This window comes from Physcomitrium patens, chromosome 6 (assembly GCF_059467195.1).
Source record: "Physcomitrium patens ecotype Gransden chromosome 6, ASM5946719v1, whole genome shotgun sequence".
Taxonomy (NCBI): domain Eukaryota; kingdom Viridiplantae; phylum Streptophyta; class Bryopsida; order Funariales; family Funariaceae; genus Physcomitrium; species Physcomitrium patens.
In genome coordinates, this window is record NC_143415.1 from 20434278 (window position 1) to 20448534 (window position 14257).

The 14257-nt window shown below is 44.2% G+C and overlaps 1 protein-coding gene and 3 long non-coding RNA genes across 5 annotated transcripts; 2 read left to right on the forward strand and 2 right to left on the reverse strand.

The window, feature by feature from the left end:
• Positions 1-3577, forward strand: LOC141045480 (uncharacterized). The gene is made up of 4 exons (XR_012217630.2): positions 1-141; positions 327-1676; positions 1825-1942; positions 2994-3577. It is a non-coding gene; the product is annotated as an uncharacterized LOC141045480 (long non-coding RNA).
• A 1537-nt stretch (positions 3578-5114) lies between these two features.
• LOC149989207 (uncharacterized) lies at positions 5115-6231 on the reverse strand. Its single transcript, XR_016503481.1, has 2 exons — positions 6094-6231; positions 5115-5931 (listed from the first exon to the last, which is right to left on the reverse strand). It is a non-coding gene; the product is annotated as an uncharacterized LOC149989207 (long non-coding RNA).
• Positions 5403-6371, forward strand: LOC149989208 (uncharacterized). The gene is made up of 2 exons (XR_016503482.1): positions 5403-5720; positions 5835-6371. It is a non-coding gene; the product is annotated as an uncharacterized LOC149989208 (long non-coding RNA).
• Positions 6372-6616: 245 nt separating this feature from the next.
• On the reverse strand, positions 6617-11249 carry LOC112283581 (glucosamine inositolphosphorylceramide transferase 1). Of its 2 annotated transcripts, none has more exons than XM_090251545.1 (5): positions 11220-11249; positions 9572-10159; positions 9172-9294; positions 8796-8963; positions 6617-8661 (listed from the first exon to the last, which is right to left on the reverse strand). In XM_090251545.1, the coding sequence occupies exons 2-5, from the start codon at positions 9899-9901 to the stop codon at positions 6973-6975; spliced, it is 2310 nt and encodes a 769-aa protein (XP_090107671.1). In that variant the 5' UTR covers positions 9902-10159; positions 11220-11249; the 3' UTR covers positions 6617-6972. The 2 variants fall into 2 exon arrangements, with proteins under 2 accessions (XP_090107671.1, XP_024378243.1); XM_024522475.3 differs by lacking the exon at positions 11220-11249 and adding an exon at positions 10981-11160.
• Positions 11250-14257: the final 3008 nt, after the last annotated feature.

Consider the following 14257-nt stretch of genomic DNA (forward strand, 5'->3'; position numbering starts at 1 on the left):
GACGCCGTTTCCGAGTTGGAGTAGTTGTCGCTGTGTGTAGTTTCTTGCTGTCTTACATCTTGCTCTAACAGTTGTGTCCACGTAGCTCTCGTGGCGAACACACCATCAATTAATCGAAAAAGATCAGAGTCTTCCATATCGGTATGTGCGAGGGCTACAGAAATTTGCAAGCGATTGTTTATGCGGGACCTGTGGCTGTCTTGTTGGATATGTTATCGGAGGCATTGGCTGATTGTTTGTTGGGGTTGTTCTTGTTCTTGTTGATTGCGTTGTCTTAGTTCTTCTCTGCATGCTTCTCTGATGTTTTCTAGCTCTATGCGATACAGGACCTCTTCGCTATCTGTTCTCCTGATTCGGTTTGTCCAGACTTTGGGCGTAGTTGGCGTCCTTGGTGGGGGATTGTTGAACAGTGCATCTATTGCAATGCGTAGGACTGGATGAGGGATTGGTCGAAGCTCCGGTGCATTCTGGTGGAGGTGAATAGCTAGCTCCAGCGAGATGAGTGTCGGTAGTGGGATCATTTTCCAAGTGAGTGGTTCTTGAGTGGCAAACATGTTGTCTTCAGTCCAGATCTTTATGAATAGCGCTGTTTTTTGTTTGTATTCATTGGAAGGTGTAAGTTGGCGATGTAATTCTCGCCATGCTTTGATCCTAATATGTACTGTGGTCCTCCAAGCTTTATAGAGAACCTGGCCAATATGAAATGGTTCCCGGTCTCTGTCAAAACTGCATTTGGCGCACCAGATGTTCCATTTTATTAGTGTCTTGAGTAGGAACCATGGCGTTTTATTGGAAATGCGGACAGTATTGGTAAGTGGTTTCTCATTTTCTAAGATTGTGGGATCCAGATTGTCGTATAGTGTCTCCTTCTAGTCTTGTAGTTCACTACAAAAAGCCATTTGTTGTAGTGTGTTGTAGCGTGACCACGCTGGGTGAATGGCCGGACAGTCTCAAAATGCATGTTGGATGGTTTTGCTTTCTCCTATGTTGCACAGTTTGCAAGAGGGATCTTGTTGCATTACTCTTCGCCAGTAACCCACTGGGAGGCCTTCCGCGAGAGTGAGCCACCGCATAGCTGCTACTTTCCTAGGGAGCCAAGGATGCCAGAGCTTCTTGTAGAATTGCTGGCATTGTGAATCATTGAAGTTGTGTTGTCAAAGTATGTGTTCTCCTTTGAGGGGAGCCATTCTTCCGGTGATGCCAAGTTGGTAGCCTTGTTGCGATGTATAGTTGTATATAGAGCTTGGTTTGTGGTGTTATTGACGCGGCTATTCCCATTCTGCTGAGTCGAACGTGAGGGCTTGCATTGGGCGCTTTCCAGCTAGCCAGGGTGTTTGGGGCCAATGGACGGGGTTGATGGAGTTGAATCCGATGACTACTTGATGTTCGCTTTTGATAGCTATGCAAATCCTTTGCAGTTCCGTGGTTCCAATCTGTAGTTGTCCTTCATATACTGGTTCTAGTTCTTCTGAGGAAAGGACGATGTATTTGATTCCTCGGAGTTTACCTTCTTTTATTTCATGAATGTGAAATATTTCTACTATAGTGTTTCTGATGTCGGGCGTCCACCAATCACGTGAGGAGTAGAGGGGTTCTAAGTTTGGATTCTAGGGGAAGCAACCCTGGAGCTGGTAATGCTGGAGGTCTGCACGCCGACGTTCCGTTCTCTGTCGGAGGTGGGTGGCTGTGTACCAGTTGCGTCTATTGTCATTCCATACGTCTAAAAGCAAGTCTATGCCTTTTCTCGACCATTGAATGAATTAGTCCGTTTTATCTTGGCCTAACATTTTTCTCTCAACATCCACTATTCTGGGGTTGCCACAGATCGGTCGGTGAAGGATTTTGTCTCTGTATAGTGGTGGAAGAGGTGATAATCCGTGTTGTACACTGCTCCACGCTGCACTGGCGCTTCTCCACTAATCAGATCCTTGTGGGCACACTTGTAAGTTGTTTCCTATCAACCAATACTACCTCGGATACCACTGTCTGTTTTGTTTGAACCTGATTGCTTCCATTCTATGTCTAACCATGATTTTCCATGGTTCTAGACCAGGAGTAAGCCCCCGAGCGATTAATTTTGCTAGTAGTGCCCTAGCTTGTGTGGCGAGGTCAATTAACTTGAGCCCTCCTTGTGTCATTGGTTGGATTATTGTGTCTCATTTGACCTTAGCCCTTGCTTTGCCACTTGTTATTCCACCCCATAGATAATTTCTGATCATAGCACGGATCTGGGTATAGATCTTAGTTTCTATGCTGGAGCATGAAACTAGGTATCACATGGAGGCAATTATAACCTGATTGATTGCTAGTAGTCTTCCAGCTAGGAACAACTTTCTGGGTCCCCACTTTACCAGCTGTTTAGTAATTTCTTGTACTACCTTGTTTCCCCGTTCTTCAGCTGGTAATTGATAACCTATATGGAAGCTAAGATACTTGACAAATTGGCCTGTGGTTTTCCAAATTAAATTCAGATCTTCTTTCCAATTTCAGCTACGTCCGTGATAGGATGCCCAGATCGCACAAGTTTTGTACTAGTTGATCTTTGCCCCGGAGGCGTCACAAAACCAAGTTAGAGCTCGCATTGCTCTTGTGAGGTTTTCTGCGGTTCCTTTTAGGAAGAGTGCAGTGTCATCTGCGAACTTCTGATTATTTAGGGATGAGTTGTCCGGTAGTGTGAGTCCTTGTACTTGCCATTTGGGGTCGTTCAGCATATATCTCAAGACATCTGCTATGAATAAAAAGAGGTACGGTGCCAAGGTGCTTTTACACCTGCTGTAATGGGTGGGAAGGTCACTATATTCAATATAGTATTCCTTTACGCCCCCTCCTTGGATACCTGAAATATTTATTGTAGCTGGGAGAGAGTCTATGTCTTGTACTAGAATTCTGACCCTTGAGCCTGCAGCTTTCTCTCTATAATGGCCATCCGTTTCTACTCAAATCACCTCTACCCCTTGACTGATGATTTTTGTTAATATTTGTGTTGATCGCAGTAATGTGGGAAGTCCGTGGATTTGAGCCTGTGCCGGATGTGCTAGTTTGATTACTCCTCCCATGGATCCTACGGTGAAGTTTGGTTTCTAGGTCATGAGAAGAATTTCCGTTTGTTTGAAGTGGTGTGGTCGTGCCAGTGCATTCCGCCTGCCTTCCTCTTCTTCAAATACTATTTCGAAGAAGCCTCCTCCCAACATGGTTAGAATTGTGAAGGATTTATGGAGCATGTTTGTGGCCCATTCTTGGAGGAGTCTGGGACCCAGGTTACGTCTGGCATAACCTATTAATGCCTTTGCTTGCATACTCATGGATTCTGCTTGTAGTCTTTGCAGTGTGGTACTCGATGGCTGTATAATCGGAATGTTATGAGGAGCCGTTTGAGATCTGCCTAGAGATTTAGGGGTGATTTCGCTAGCTGTTAGGACGACTTCGGCATCCAGACAAATCTTGTCTAGCGTTTCTTGTAGTTCTTCTTCGACCGGGGCCTTGTGTCTTAGATGTGGATTTTTTTTGATGTAGTGCTCAATCTCTATCCAGCGTGTTTGAATCATTTCCTTGATATTTAGGACGAGTTGTGTTGCTAGCACTTGTGCCGTTGCATCCATTTTGGGAATATCGATGGAGTCGGGTTCATCCAGGTTGGGAGCAAGGGATGTGTTGCGTTCCATATATCTTTTGGGCGACAATTGTTGTATAGGTTCCGTTTCCGTTGCTGTGATAGGTGGTGACAGACCTATCTCTGGGGATTTCAGTAATGTTGCTTCTGATGAATCGTCTTCTGGTTTATCTATGATGCATGGGCTATCATGATGTCATTGTGTCGTTGGTTCGACGGGGAAGGTGGGGTTAACTTGGCGTGGCGAGTTTGCTGGATCTTCTGCTATATCCGGTGTTGGGTTAACCTTTGGTCTATCCACTGTTTGGGTGCTATCTTGTTGTAGTGGAATTTCGTTCACTTTAGCATACGGTTCCAGTTGAAAACTGCCCATGAATGCTTTGGCAGAAGTCCCTAGACTGCTATAAATCGTTTCTGCACTGTGACAATCCAGGAGCGTGTGAGGGGAGCTTACCTGTGTGTCTGTCACTTCGAATTGGTATTGTGCACACCGTTGCTCCGCAATGGTTGCGTTGAGATGATACTGTGTGCTCCGTTGCTTCGCTACGGTCCCTTCCTCCTGTACTTCCCTTGTGTTCACCCTTTCACGTCGTTGAGTACTATCTATTTTGTGTTTCGCCGCGTTCCTTGGTCCGGCCGTTTGGCGGGCTTGAGATTGTAGTCTTTCGCTATTCCTAAATGTGGTGCTCCTCATAACTGTGGTCTCAGCTGAACTCGGGGGCAAACGATTGTTTGGCTCCGAGGCCGATCTAGGCCTGTCCGGTACACTCTGAGATCTAGTATGACCATTTCGAAAAATTCCAAGTTCTACGAGCTCGTGATTGTTGCCAGGATGGTGTTTCAAGTTCCCCTAGGGAATCAAAAAACTATGCGGACTCTTACTAAGATTAACTAACACTCCAAAGGTACGAGAGATCTTGTTTCCTAAAAAGTCGGATCTGTGACTCCGATTTTCACGGAACCCTAGCCGCCTCGCCTCGCTCTGCCCGCACTCTCTAACCAACTGAGCTATTCCAGTAGCTGTCAAATCTAATTCCAATTAAATATTCATAATTTGTTTCTTCTCATACTTTGGTGCTTTAAAGGGGTGAATACTGTTGCCATTGCTACCAGACACTCTGGGAGTGTAGGAACAAGTGGCGTATGAAATGAGGTGTTCTGACTGGGAACCCTGTAATAAATTTAGCAATGGAGACGCAACTTATGGCTCAAAGAGAGGAGGGGACTATCTTGTATCTGAAAAACTTAGAGCCGAGGACGTTTCTCGAGGAAGCAGGGATCGGCGGGCGAAGGCATGCAGCGTAAAGAATGACCTGCACTATCAGAACAATCTACCATGGTCGGGAGAAGTATGTGGAGAGGGGCTGGTCTTCGTGAGGAGCAAATGCCTGTGATTCTTATCTGTAACTCTTGAAAATGAAACCTTCGTCTTCACGGGAAGACTTCCTCAATCGTTTCGCTACAGACTCGCTTCACTACAGACTCGCTTCCTTTGCTGCATCCGTACTGATAAGAACAAACAACACCCCCCAACAATCGCAACAAGTTTCAGAAGTCTCCACAGAAATGCCGAACCCCGTCGACTTGCACTCAACCAAACCACCCGATAGCTTATCAAACATGCTTCCTAACAGCTACACCACAGCTCTTCGACTGCAACTCGCTTACGAATCCGCTCTACCTAATTGAGCTATTCCTGATGACGTGACACTCTGCACCTGCGCCGGCCGAAAGTTGAACCCAGGTCTGAACCATGGTAGGGATCTATTCTACCACCCGACCACCGGTGCTTCGCAGCAGGTCCTGACATCGCTCGCTACTTCCAGGCGCTAACGCTTCCAGCTCCTGACACTACCAGCGTGCCTGCCCCACACTGCATCCTCTTCGAACTACCCACCTTCTGCAAGTTCTGAGTGAAGTTTGTATTGCAAAATTTTGTATGGACTAGAAGAAAGTCTTTGTACTGAATTGTGTTGGCTTGAGTTTTTACTGGTTTTCTTGCTGAAGATTTGCTGAATTTCTGGATGCATGTTCAGTTGTGGCCAATCATCTTTTCTTCCAACCACACAAACTTCTCTCTCTCTTTGACGATGGAGTTCGTGAGGCACAGGTCAGGATAAGTTCGCAGAACTTTCGATTATTCTGAAAAGTTTGAGGCACGCTCTTCTCTTTTTGCGTATGCTTGGTAATTGAATTCATAGGATACTTGATTTTTCTCGGACAGATAGCTGCATTTGAGGCTCATAAGCAGAAACGGAGTACGACAGTGAAAAAGAACGCGCATACAAGATTAAACGTGGATGGTTCAGCCTTCGAGTGCCCTGGTATGCATCCGACGAAGTGTTATCAATGAAAGATTGCCAGAAGAACAAGTTCGTACTAAGATAACCTCAATCCAGGCAATGTGAGGGAAGCCAACAACCAGATATTTATATTGTAATTGATTGTCTCAGATTATAACTTCTTCGCAGGTCTATTCTTACAGTGTGTTTATGAAGCATTGGTTGGATGTTGCATCCGAACAAACTCCTCCACTTCAAGTTTCTGTTGCCGCGGGATGTTTCTTTGAGCTGGCTCATTTCAGCTCCACCCCTCAATTATACTCTTGTGCGACTCTGAACATCAGGGTTGAAATTTTTACATAAATTTGTGTATCTAAGTCTTTATATTCAGGTAAAAATCATGCATCTGTTTTCTTCGAATGTAAATTGCAGTCTTACGTGAGAATAATGGATAAAATTTCTAATTTTTGCCACTGGCATTTCAAAGAAGTATCGTTCATGTGATTGAACTTCTCAAACGCTTTCATGATTTTCGAACGAAATAAGACGATACATGACAAAGCTTTGCACAGAATGATACCACTTTAGTTTTCTTTTTCATGAATAAAGAACCGATTCAATACCTCTCTTTTCGCTTTTCCTTTCGGCTTGTGCATGAAACAAATGAAACACCAAAAGTAAACCAAGACAAAAACACAACCTACAATGCCACCCCTTACAAAGCTCGAGTTCAAAGTTAGGTAGAATTTATATGAGGAGAATTTACATTTTTGGTATCCAGTATACAAGTGTGGGCAAGATAGAGTAGTTTCAGCTTCTACCTTAAGTGACAGGGCAGCCTGCGGAGATAACAGTGGCAACGTTGATATATTCATTGTCGTCACCCTGGTTGCATCATCACCAAGCACACATATTTTCCTGATATCTCAAGTGAGCTTCAATTATATGGGTCACTGTGCTCATTCCACCGTCTAGACCTCTAAAATACAGTCGCGAAAGCTAATGTACAAAGTACAAACAGTATATGATTTTACACCATATTACTGCTGAACTTGTTTCTACTCTCTGCTGCCAACGGAATCAGTTGTCCCACCCATCCTGACGGCTCAAGAAATCCCACCTCTTCAGCGGCATGCCATTGAAGTGCTCCGAGAAGCGTGACAAACACTCCGTTCGCTTAGCGTAATGCCCTTGCGTGTCCCGACTGATAGCCGAGCTCGAAAACTTGGAAGTGTCCACGGCCCAGGCAGGGTGGACATATTCCAGTGCACGCTCCGATGTTTGATTTGCAAGGACAAAATTCATGAGAATGTCCTCGCAATTGAAGAGCTCGTCCACTACAGCGCGCCCTTTGGCTGCGTCCTCGCTCCAGTACTTGGAGAATGCGACCTCGTTGTCCATGAACGCGGCGCCCGTGAGGATCATGTTATATCCCGCTTGAGAGTGCGCGTATCGCTCGTTTCGGTACTGCAGAGGATTGCCTTCGACCAAACGGGGGTAGTATCCAACTAATCTGTTGGGATGCTCTCGCCATGCCCTGAACCCGCGCTCGACGTCGTCGCAGGTCATCAAGATGTCGTCGTCCAGCTCTAAAACAGCCTTTGTCTTGATCAAGTGATCTGGTTTAAATCGGTTATTAAGCGAATTTTTCGGCTCGACACGAATCCGCACCGGGACGGCTGAGTCGAAATCCAACGCCGGGTTCGGAGGAGTGCCCTTGTTCCACACCACAACAATCTCGCGAACAGATGTACAGCGGGAGTAATGCTTGACGTACATCTGAAGGTTCCAGAGGCGGGCGTCGTATGTCATGGCGACCATGGTGAATTGAGAGTACTGGCCGTTAACGGGGTGTGGCTCCTGTGCCCCATTCCCACCGAAGAAGGAGCTTACCACAACACAAATGGCGCAGACACTGATGACGAAGCACAGGACACCAAATGAGCACCGGAAACATGAGTTCGCCGGTAGGCTCTTGCGGAGAGTAGACCCGACTCTGTTCAAACGGCTCACACTTCTATAAAGCCGGCCAGACAATTGTGGACGCATCACCCATGGTAGCAAAGTTTCGGTGGGTTTCTTGCTTCCAGGGAGTGTGATCGAAAGAGGTGGCAACCAACAGCGACCGTAGCCTGAAACCACGCCTACCGTGATACTCAACAAGACGACGATCAAGAGAGCTCCAACCCCAAGGGCAAGCTGCATCTCCAGGTCACCTGAGGGAACTCTATCTCCATCCCCTACCGCAATCCACTCACCAGAAGGCAGCTGATGCGGATTCAAGTGGTGATATCGCATGCCATTCCAGGCATTGCGACCTTTCTTCGACTCCTCTAAATTGAGCGGCACCTCGACTTCGTGGTAGAGGTCCTTCGTCAAGGTCACGACATGGAAGACTCGCAATCGACGTCCGTAAGTCTCCCCACAGTCCTGCCCAAGACGGTACAGCTTCCCTTCGTGCACAAAGGGACTTCCCCCGTTTCGAGCCCCATCACTCTTCGGCCCATTCCTGATGGGGTTTTTTGAGTGTTCTTTCCAAGGCCCAAGAGGAGACGGTGCTACCCATACCTCCAGCTGACCATTCTTACGGCTATTGAATCGCTTATGATTGGAGGCGAACATCCAATAGTTTCCGTCATGCTGCACCATTGATGCATCCACCAAAGGCTGGTCTATCAAAGTCTTGTGAAACTCCCATTGCACGGGAAATTTTGTTGCTTTGTATAAACGAAGATCTCCATTCCTGCTGCCTTCAGGCATCATATATATCTGCTAAAGAAAACGGAGGATTATAATTAAGCATCCGGAATGAACAGAGCATAATCTTCATAAATAATCTGAAGACGTCCGATTGAAGCAATTGAGTGCATAGAAATAAATGGTAGGAAATGAATATATCTAACCTCGCCCTCATACTCGAAGACGTATGGATAGGACAAATGCCATTCTTCGTCGAGAGCGATGCCCAAATACTTCCATGTTAGCCCTTGGTCTGAGCTTTCAGCCACACCGATGTCTCCTTGCATAGTAAGACTGTTCTTCGTCTCAAAGAACAGGTACATTTTGGAGCCCTGTTTTAGGAAAACAAGAAAAACACATCATTAGATTCAACAAGAATAGTGTTCTTACGTGCAATTAAACCGCTAAAACCCTTAAAGAATGCCATTTCTGTTATAATAAAACACCTATGCGGTAGAGTCTAAACTCCAAGATATCAACCGTAGCCTAATTTATGAAAAATAAATTGTTCTTAGGTCGTGGCAGGTGCAGTGTGCTCACCAAAATGTACAGAAAGGGGTCTGCAACAAAATTACTAGGATGCGTCAAGCTAGTGACAGAGGCACATGTGAATACTGGATTCGCAACAGGCCACGCTGCTGTTTCATTATTTGGCGCATTTGTCTGCAGATACACGACGTCAATTGGTTTTAGAGCACATAATTCTAAACCAACACCTCCGAACTTCCGACATTTAGACCCCGAATTCGCACCAAGAGGAACTTACTAATTACACTATCATTGTCAGAAAAATTCGTATGCTTGTTTTTAGATAATCTTCATGAACCAAGCTAACATAAACCCGATACCCCAACTATTTGGTCAGCTTTATCAGGCGTTGACCTTCGGTGGGAAGAGAGGGAAAGAAAGAGACAGAGAGAGACAGAGAGAGAATTATTACCATCTCAATCGGCTTCAGCGAGAAAGGGGAGCTGCCACGGAACAGGCCGATACTCCATGAGCCTTCGTTGTCTGGCTGGCAGCCAGTAGATACTGCGTCGCTGATATTCTTGTATGGGGAGAATGCTAACCAAGCGTAAAACACTCCCACGATCGAGAAGAAGATAAATGACATGATATAATACAAAAGGGTTGTCGAGAGACCGCAGCCGCGGTAGGGGAGCTTATCGTGGCACTTGGTATACATGCCATAGCTGGGCCATAAGCACTTGCTCTTCATGTCGCACCGGTCAACTGCTGCCACCGATCGTGGACTTGAAGTGGCCTTCATTTTTCTAAGCTATTTGCACTACTAACAATATATTCCACCAAAAGTGTTTACAAGATACGTTCCTCAGCACCTGGAAGGCCTCATCTTGGTCTCTCAAGTTCAAGAGTGCTCAAAGTTCTTCGCAGTCGAGAAACAGACCTTCGGAGCTCCACAGAAGGACGACCAAATGCAACTTCTCGACAGCCACCTTATTAAAATACTTTTTTCCTCTTCTACGGACTCTGTACGCAGCTAAATCTGACCATGCGCTTCGAAGACCTGTAACCATGAGGTCAGTTCAAAGTCATACCTACCATTCTTGCCAATGAACTGATTCTTGGCAACCGGAAGAAAATTAGAAAATGGAAGAAGAAATCGTGGCTGTCGCAGTAGGAGGGACACCAGCTTATGAATATATACAACTCATCATAATATCAGCAACCGAATTCCTTCTGAAACACCCAGGGAGCAATTCCTGTAATGCCGAGGACAATACGCGGGCATCACAAACGCCCGTTCCCAGATTTTCATTATTTTTTATTTATTTATTTATTTATTTCGTTTGTTTGTTTTTTCATTCAAACCAGGAATTTGGTGCAATAGGAAAAGTTCATCGCCCAAGGCTCCTTGTAAATATTAAATCTTCATGGACTTTACAAAGAGACTCCTCTCCTCTCGTGCGGCCACAAGCTTTAAGAACAAGTGCAATCTTGACAACAGCACTATGATCTTGTAGGAAGTTTACTATTCTAAACTCCAAGATACTAATGACTCACAAATATGATCGTCACCGACTACTTACTGCCAGCTTCCCAACCGTAATCCCCAAACTCAAAAACCCTCAAAATTCTCAGAGCAGACAATAACACAAGAACTCTCTTGTATTCGTAAACCAAGATCCAGCCACAAAAAGGCGGCTTCGGAGACAACTCAAGCCCAAACCTCGGATGCGCACAAATGGCCTTCAGACTTCCCCACTCTCAACAAAAAATAAAAATAAAAATAAAATTGCACGAAAAGACAAGGACAAAATTGCAAACTGCTCGACAATCAGATGTAACGATGCACTGGCACTAAATCGCAACGAACGAGCCACTCACTCTTCGACGCGCAACCCTACTCCGTTTCTTTCAGCTTCTCCCCCATCATATACGCATCCGCAGAAGAAGAAAAAAAAATACTGCACCAGGGAAAGGAAAGACTGACTCTCTCATTCGGGACCGAGAGCAGCAATGGAGGAGAAACTGCGAGAGTGGAATAGTCAGCGGTAGATGCTTGCGACGAAACGAAATTGAGACCGAGAACAGCAACCATGAGATCTTAAGGCAACAATGCTTACGAGCGATGGAAGAGAGGGATCGAGCTTGTAAGCTTCATACAACAAAGAGACTTGGTGGCGGCTCCGGGGTAAGCAGGCAGCTGACAGAGCTCCTTCCAGTGAGAAGCAGGTGCGGCTTCGCTGGGGGGAGCCGCGTGCCGGTCTCGCCCAGCTTGGCCCTGTCTTCTTTAGCCTACATGGCGGTGCCTCCAGGAACTCTTGCCCCGCTAGATCATGGATCGCGGGTTCCCATTGACCCGTTCTGTCCGTTCCAGTGAAACGTGCTGGTGGTTATCTTTGCAGCTTATTCTAGAACGGGCCCAACCGGATTACCTGGCGTCAGTACGTGGCCGAAGAATCTCGAAGTTACAGGTGAGGGGGTTGTGCACTTGCTCGTGTGAATCGGGCCCTAACTATGCGGTTCGTCCGAAGTGTCCGGGGGTGGCCGTGAGTTCGAACCTCAGCGATTCTCAATTGTGAGGTGTTCTCTCTTTCCCTTCGTTGAGCTGTGTGCGAGACATCCAAGCGTGTCCAAAACACATGGTTTGGCTGAGTTCATTGTTTTGTATTTCTATAAATGTAAAATTGCAGTAGCAAGGACTTTCTTAAACTTCAAATAGTACGTGTGATACATTTCCCTCGTCGATTAACAATCACAGTCATTGAGAACAATAAAACTACAGCCTGTCGCTACTTTTTTTCAATGTGTTGTGTTTTTAAAGTATTTCCCCACATAAGTATTTGAAGTTTTCGCATTTAGCAAATGGTGAAACTTATTGTTGGATTACTTTAAGAAAAATAAATAATCTTAAGTTTTGAAGCAGAAATAAGTGTAAACGACTTAGTAAAAGCTTGATAACCTAGAAGAATTTCATAAATAGAATTGTACAAGAATTTAGTTTTGGTTTTTTGAGAAAGCGTTACAAGTAGAATATAACTACATCTGTTTTTCATACATCAATATTCATTTTTAGAGTAAAATTTATGATATTGTTATATACTTACTTATTAACAGCAATAATAATATTTAGTAAAGGTGCCCTAAAGTAATTTACAAGTGGATATATCAGCAGGTTCACTCTTGCGGCAGTCTTGTCCAGGTACATTATTTTAAGCACGGTTACTATGATTAGAATAAATCCAGATAGTATATCCCTCCACAATAAGCAAGAATAATACACTCTTCAGGTCCTCAATTAATTCTCCATGAGAATCGGAGTGAGACAGGGGAGTATAATTTTCAGTATATTGATAATACTTATGAACGTAGAGAATGAACATCAGTATATTATATCAAGTCGTCACACTCGATTATATTTATGGGTATTTTATACCATCCTTTTTTAAAGCATTTCACGGAATTATCAAGGTTGGATTCTCTTCAAGGGCACTGTAATCTGAGGCAATCTCCAGTTAGGGAAAAAAGCTAAACCATAAATTATCGTTCCCTTTCCTCTAGTTAAACTCTTGATTCGGTTTGTGCAGCTCGCTTGCTGAGTGTGCAAGGGGGGCCATTCCCGTAATAAAAGATTTTCCCAGTTAAAAAGCACCTTCAAGTTTGGGGGCGAGTAGACCACACGGCAGTCTATAGAAGTTAACTGAGGAACCAAGTCTCCCTTTCACTCTAAATTTAGATCCAATGCCTCCAAGCGAAGCTTCAGTAGAAAGCTTCTCTCTCAAGACAACTGTACGCCACGTCACCATCAGATCCAGATGGCGGATAACGCGGCTGATACCTGGCACCAATCATCCCCACACACGATAAACTCCTGGAAACACATCATGTCATGGATGTTTTGTTGATGAACGTGGTCCGGGTGCATAGAGAGTCGGTGGAGAATGAAAGTGGTGGATTCGGGAAACAAGAGTTAGGTCAACATCCCCTCGCCGAAGCGCCAATTGTAGCTTTGGGGAAGGGTGGGGGAGGTATGGTGGATAGATAGACGGCTCACAGAAGTCACGTGGTTTAGCGCCGCTAGATCTAGACCCTTTCTGTAGCTCACGAGCTCAGAAGATTCCACAAGGTGGCATACACAGGTGGTGTGCCAGCTAGGCCGAATGACGTGGACAAGGAAGCTACTCAGGAGGGGCAGCGCTATCCCCATCGACTTGAACCTCATTTGTTCATTGGTTTGTGGCCAGTCAAAGGTTGTCACTTGGAGGCTTTCTAATGGTGGTATTTTCCCACGTGGCATCGCTTGGACTGTTTGAAAGCACTGTTGATTCTGTTCGGACAGTGCGAGAAATTATTTACTTATTTATTTCGTCAACAAGTGTAAAAATGTTAGTTTAAGTGCTGAGAGTAGTGTTTTTCATCAGATGTCATGTATCATGGAAGATCATCACACATGTTTGACGTGACCAATTTGTTTGTATCAACTTGGAGTATGTCACAATGTAAGAAATATTTCTTTAAAAAAAAAAACAACAAACAAACAAACAAACAAACATTTTAATATATATATATATATATAATAGGCTAAGCTTGAAGTAATAGTGGATACCAATGGTTTAAAGTTTGTGTTTATAGTAGATTCAATTTGTTGTTTTGTTGAAGTTGTTTCTGTCAAGATTGCAGCAATCTTAGCTTTACAAAAAAAAGCAAACAACATACCTTAAGAGGAGTAATTAATTTTAGTGTAAAAAAGATGTATTATATATATATATATTAAAATTATAGTTACTCCAGTGGAGTTGTGTACCCGAATAGTTAAAAATTGAATAAAATTTTATTTAGACCACCATGAAAAAGTAGTTGTTTTCAATTTTTTTTGAAGATTTTAGGCAAACTCAAGAGCTACACCAAATTGGACATATCTTTGGCAAGCTACTTCAAATTCCATCTTATGTAATACTTTGGGTTTTGTAGTGCAAGTGGAGCCAAGGGAAATAGAAGATAATGGAGAACAAAATTACATCTTTAGAAAAACATATAGTTATTGTTTGTTTCTTAAAAGTTTGTTTTTGATTTTCTCCTCTTTCTTGTAAATCAATTTTTATTATAGTTGAGTCATTTAAATCAAGTGTTGGAAGAAATAAAAAGATCCTATAATGCAATA

Coding starts and splice junctions, on each gene's coding strand:
- LOC112283581 (XM_090251545.1), bottom strand. CDS start 9,901: ATGAAGGCCACTTCAAGTCCACGATCGGTGGCAGCAGTTGACCGGTGC. Junction 9,295..9,571: donor CGCTGAAGCCGATTGAGATG/GTAATAATTCTC, acceptor GTGTATCTGCAG/ACAAATGCGCCAAATAATGA. Junction 8,964..9,171: donor ACCCCTTTCTGTACATTTTG/GTGAGCACACTG, acceptor TTCCTAAAACAG/GGCTCCAAAATGTACCTGTT.